This window comes from Amblyomma mixtum, chromosome 1, assembly GCF_055824585.1.
Source record: "Amblyomma mixtum isolate Tamu chromosome 1, ASM5582458v1, whole genome shotgun sequence".
Lineage (NCBI taxonomy): Eukaryota > Metazoa > Arthropoda > Arachnida > Ixodida > Ixodidae > Amblyomma > Amblyomma mixtum.
The window spans coordinates 298696069-298701228 of record NC_143012.1 but is presented as its reverse complement, the minus strand read 5'-3'; the positions used below and the strand labels follow the sequence as shown (position 1 = coordinate 298701228).

General features: G+C 48.2%; 1 protein-coding gene across 1 annotated transcript; it reads left to right on the top strand.

Annotated features, from left to right (window-relative positions):
* Positions 1-3267: 3267 nt before the first annotated feature.
* On the top strand, positions 3268-5160 carry LOC149372183 (uncharacterized). The gene has a single exon (XM_089581759.1). It carries the CDS (start codon positions 3268-3270, stop codon positions 5158-5160), a length of 1893 nt encoding a protein of 630 aa, XP_089437885.1.

Below are 5160 nucleotides of genomic sequence, written 5' to 3'. Positions count from 1 at the left end.
CGGTGTATGTGGCAATGGCGGCGCGAGCAAACGGCGAAGGAGGGCATACGAAGACGCGTTTAATTTGCCGGACGACCTGTTTCGACGCCTTTTTCGACTGGAGAAGCAGACTGCGGAGTGGCTTCTCGACGAACTCTTCGATGAACTTGGAGGTGTGCGTGCGAGTGTGCTGTCGGTGCAGCGGCGGGTGCTGTGTGCACTGCGGTTATTTGCGACCGGCGACTTTCATGCAAGCTTCGGCAGCCGACATCCGGCAGCTACATACAAATAAAACATGCTTATGCTGGCAAAGAACTTTATTTTCCGCTGCAAATCGCACTTTGTGGTCCCCTTCTGTTTCCAAGTCGAAGAAAAAGAAACAGACGACCACACATCACATACTGCAACGCTTCAAGCTTTGACACTTTTGTCATGGATCGAAAGTTGGCTTCGTCGATTTTTCCGCCCTTAGATCAACTGCACAGTACCTTGATTTTCGACGCCGCGTAAGAAAACAGTATCAAGGCGGGGAACAGCTGTTTTCGTGGAAAGCGACTCGCTGACGTTTTACCGCCGTCAGCGCACCCCCGCGGCAGCAAAAGTTACTCACTAGCAAATTTAATAGCCTAACTTCTTGCTCTTCTTGTTTATCTTAATACTTTTCAGCTTTAAACATAATTTTTTGGCAAAATAAAATAATGATTGTTTTCATCGCTGAGCATTTCTTTACTCCTTTAGCAAACTTTTGACAAAGTTTTTGACAGTGCCGCAATACGGCCCCAAGAGCCCAAACTGCACTGATTGCAGATAAGGACGCGCCAGAAACTTGAGCATGCATAATTTTTGTGATTCGATGGACGCTGATAGAGAAGGACGCAAGCATACCGAGTCCCTAATTATTATTACTCAAGAGGAAAAGTGCCGTGAGCGCGCCTTCCGGCGCGTCCGTGCATTTCGATTTCTTTGCAATGTGAACGCCTTTGGTGCGCAACAAGCTTTTTGGGCGAGCACGGAGCCCGGATAAAGTTGCTTCATTTATCGTCTAAATCCCCATTTCGTGTCGAACCACTTCGCCATGTCCGCAGCAGCAAACCGGATGCACATATGACTGAGCGTCCTGCAATGCTTTATTTTACCAAGTCATTCTCTGTCACCACATTCGTGTAGGGAGAGCTTTAAGTACAACGAGTAAGAGAAACTCGATGTTATCTAACAAATAATAACTAACAACATCAGCATCAACAGCTTTACGCCCACTGCAGAGCAAGGGTCTCTTCCATGTCTCTCCACTTTGACAGCTGTAGCCACTGTATCCCCGCAAACTTCTTAACCTCATCCGCCCACCTGACTTTCTTCCGCCCCCTGCTACGCTTGCCTTCTCTTGGAATCCACTCCGTTACCTGTAAGGACCAGCGGCTATCTTGCCTTCACATTACATACCCTGCCTAAGCCTATTTTTTCCTCTCGATTTCGACAAGGATGTCATTAGCTCGCATTTGTTATCTCACCCACTCTTCCCACTTCCAGATCCTTAACGTTACAACTATATTATCTCTTTCCATACCTCGCTGCGTTTTTCTTAACTTAAGCTGAACCCTTTCCGTTAGCCTCCACGTTTCTGCCCCATAGGTGAGTACCGGTAATATACAGCTGTTGTATACTTTCCTCTTGAGGGATATTGGTAAACTGCCATTCTTGATCAGAGGGAACCTGCCATATGCACTCCGCTTCATTCTCATTCTTAAAGTTATTTCCCTCTCATGATCTGGATCAGCGGTCACTGCTTGCCTTAAGCAGACGCGTAACCTTACCCCTTTTAACGCATCGCTACAATTTTTTGCCATCTTAGGGGCTGCTCATGTACTGATCTCTAACGTAAAAATGACAGGTCAGAAAATTTCGATTGTCCTTCCGACTGTCACATTCACGGACGTCATTGGTTATGATTAAAATGTACAAAATCACGACGGAAACCTTAGTGCAGAGATTAAAGGCGAAAAAATATTATTCTGGGGTTGCTCACAGCTGGAACACCTTCCATAACGACGGCCTCACGTTAAATAAATTTTGCATTGCAAAATTTGCGAAGCTTTGGCTTAAATTTTTTTGTTAAAAGTCATCCAGAAACCGTCGGGTAATGCTCAGGCACTGAACACTTCAGTATCTTTCGCATTCGCAAGCAATCGGCGGCATTCTGAAGCGCTTTTATGGGATGCTTCAGAGACCTGCCTTTTGCTAAGAAAACTTCTATCTAGTTCCTGCGAAAGTAGAGGACGACCAGCTGCCCTCTAGCAGTTTGTAGAAGTCTTCCTCTGTTCGGAGGTCGTTTATGTATATATTGCATGCCAAAAGTGGCCTTAAATAGGTGGTTACAGAAGACGGCCGGAATATCCTAACTAGACCACTTTGCTCTAGGGACCAATGCACGCGATGTCGTTTAGATGGCAACAAACGTGCTGACTGGCCCTTGTGTTGAGGCAGTCCCCCTTAAACAGATGGCTGAACCACGCCCTTTTTGGCACGTAGGAAAACAAAGCGAGGTCACTAACTCGGGATGGTCTTACAATTAATGCCTGCTCAAAGAAGAGCAATTCCTCTCTGGCGACCTTAAGAAAATATTTGTTACTCGGCTGCACTTCGCATAGTTCTAACATTCGCTTATTTGGTCGCGGCCGCTTATCTTCAAGAGCTTCGACTATTTTTCAGAATTTTCAACCACGCTTCGCGTCGAAACTTATTTCTTCTTCTTCTTCTTCACCCTATGAACTTATTTCCCGACATTTACTTCGTTTTCCTTCATGTGTTTCCTCATGCTGATGGCGTAAGCTACTATTAAAGCAGTAGTAAAGCGTGCGAACCCCAGCAATGTTCAGGTTTTAACACGAAACTAAGCGCAACACGGCGAAATTCGGAACTGGGCACGACGATCGGCATTTTTTGATGTTGGCGCCTCTGAGGAGGCAGGGATCGGTAAGCAATAAATATTTATTCTATTTCGCTCTTCCTAAAGCGTAAAATGAGTGGACAGTTGTCGCCATCTGCCGGAAAGGTGGGGCGAGTCGCAAAGCACCGGCACGAAAGAGCTGCGCGCTGTTTGATGAGCGCACCGTCACTTGAAGTGTTTTTCTGCAGAGTCAATCTGGAATGCTATCAAAGAATATGCACTGATCACATCAAAATTGCAGCATTCTTATTCTCGCTGGAGCACAAAAAATTAGAGAAACATCGCCGAATCGAAGAAGAAGAAACAAAATGGTGCAGAAGCGAAGAAGAAGGTGATCATTTTCCATGGCCGCATTCTTGTCCATCAAGGTATTCCGGAAAAGGCTCCTAGGTTTTGTAATTTGTGTTGTGTTTGCGTGGGCTTCCTTCAAAGCCTATCTCAAATTTCTGCCGGTACAAGTGCGCGACACGAGTCTGTTTCATGCAGGCTATTTGTTGGAGACAGCGGGCTGTTCGCTTCCACTATACGATCCCTACCACTGGACCGTAAGTGGCTCATTCGCCCAAGATGCACCTTACGAAAGCATGTGCACGGATTTAAACCATACTGTCTTGATTCAAGATTTCGACAGATTCACCTTAAATGTCAGCGCTCTTCGCAACGTCCACAATGTCTCGCTGAGAGAAACCATTTGCCACTACAATGAGATACAACGGAACAAAACCTCCAAGGCTCCCTACAATGCTCCAAGGCTCGGCCCATCGGAACCATTGAAGCTCGGAAGCCGGCTTAGCGTGGACTACGTGCGAATTTCCTGCGAGGCACGCGGAAGAACTCTCTTTGAGGAGTGCTTCTTTGTCCCTCGATTGAAGCATCCAGGGATAGGAAGGGAGAAAACGAATGAAGAGTTGTCTCAGAGTGATGCCCCCATGAGCATTCTTATCCTTGGCATAGACTCCACATCGAGAATGAACTTTCGCCGACACATGCCGATGACGACCAGGTACCTCATAGAAGAGCTGCATGCGTTCGAGTTTCTAGCAATGAACAAGGTCGGCGAAAACAGCTCCCCCAACTTGTTTCCTCTTCTGACAGGGCTCTCTTTTCAAGAAGCGCAGAGCTTGTACAGCCGCGCCGAAGCGTTCGACGACTTTCCGCTTGTTTGGAATCCTTACAAGCGGAAAGGATACACGACTTTGTTCCTCGAAGAGTGGCCGGACTACGGCCTGTTCAGCTACCCAAAATTCGCAGGTTTCAGGAATCCGCCGGTTGACTACTACACGGTGCCCATCATGCAATTCATGGACTGGAGGCACAATGCCAGTAAGTACTGCATGGGCTCCCGCCTCAAGACGAAAGTGTTCATTAAATACTTAGGCGAAGTTCTGAAACTTAATCGCAACAAACCAATGTTCTCGTACACGTGGCTAGTCTACGCCACTCACAACTACTTAAAGGGACTCGAGGTTATCGACAATTCAATAGAGGCTCTTCTCCGGGAGCTCTCCGCGTACGGCGTCCTGGACAACACCGCTCTGTTGATGGTGAGTGACCATGGCTTCCGCATGGGTGAGTTCAGAACGACCGAGATCGGTCGATACGAAGACAAAAACCCTTTCTTTTTTCTTGCCCTTCCCAAACGTTTCCTGGCGGAATACCCGGCAGCTGCAACGCACTTGGAAGTGAACCAGCGTCGTTTGGTTACGCATTACGATATACACGCCACCCTCCTCGACCTGTCCAAGCTTCCGGCTCTCGACGCAAACGCCACCAAAAAGGGTTTGAGCCTTTTCGGCCGGATATCGCCAGAAAGGACGTGTGCGAGCGCCTCCATCGCACCTCAGTTCTGCTCCTGCCTCGGCGCCAGCAGAAGTCTCACCGACGCGGAACTGGCCGCGTCCTTCTCACGTTACGCAGTGTCCTACATCAACGCGTTGGCTGAGCTGCACTTCAACGACAGCTGCATCATTTGGCAGCTCGACAGTGTGGACGAGACGTGGCTACTAGAGGGCTCCGCGACCGGCGAGCTATCACTGTACGTTAGGATCACTACGAAGCCGAAAGCGATCTTCGAAGTGTTCGGCGTTCTCCAGAATATGTCGTCCTGGGAAAAGCGCGTCGACTTTGTCCAGAGGCTGGACAAGTACGCCAACACGACAACGTGCCTGCCGCAGAGCAGTTGGCAGCCTATGTGTATGTGCAAGCCTCAGCTGCTGAAGGCGTCATCCGTTTCATGA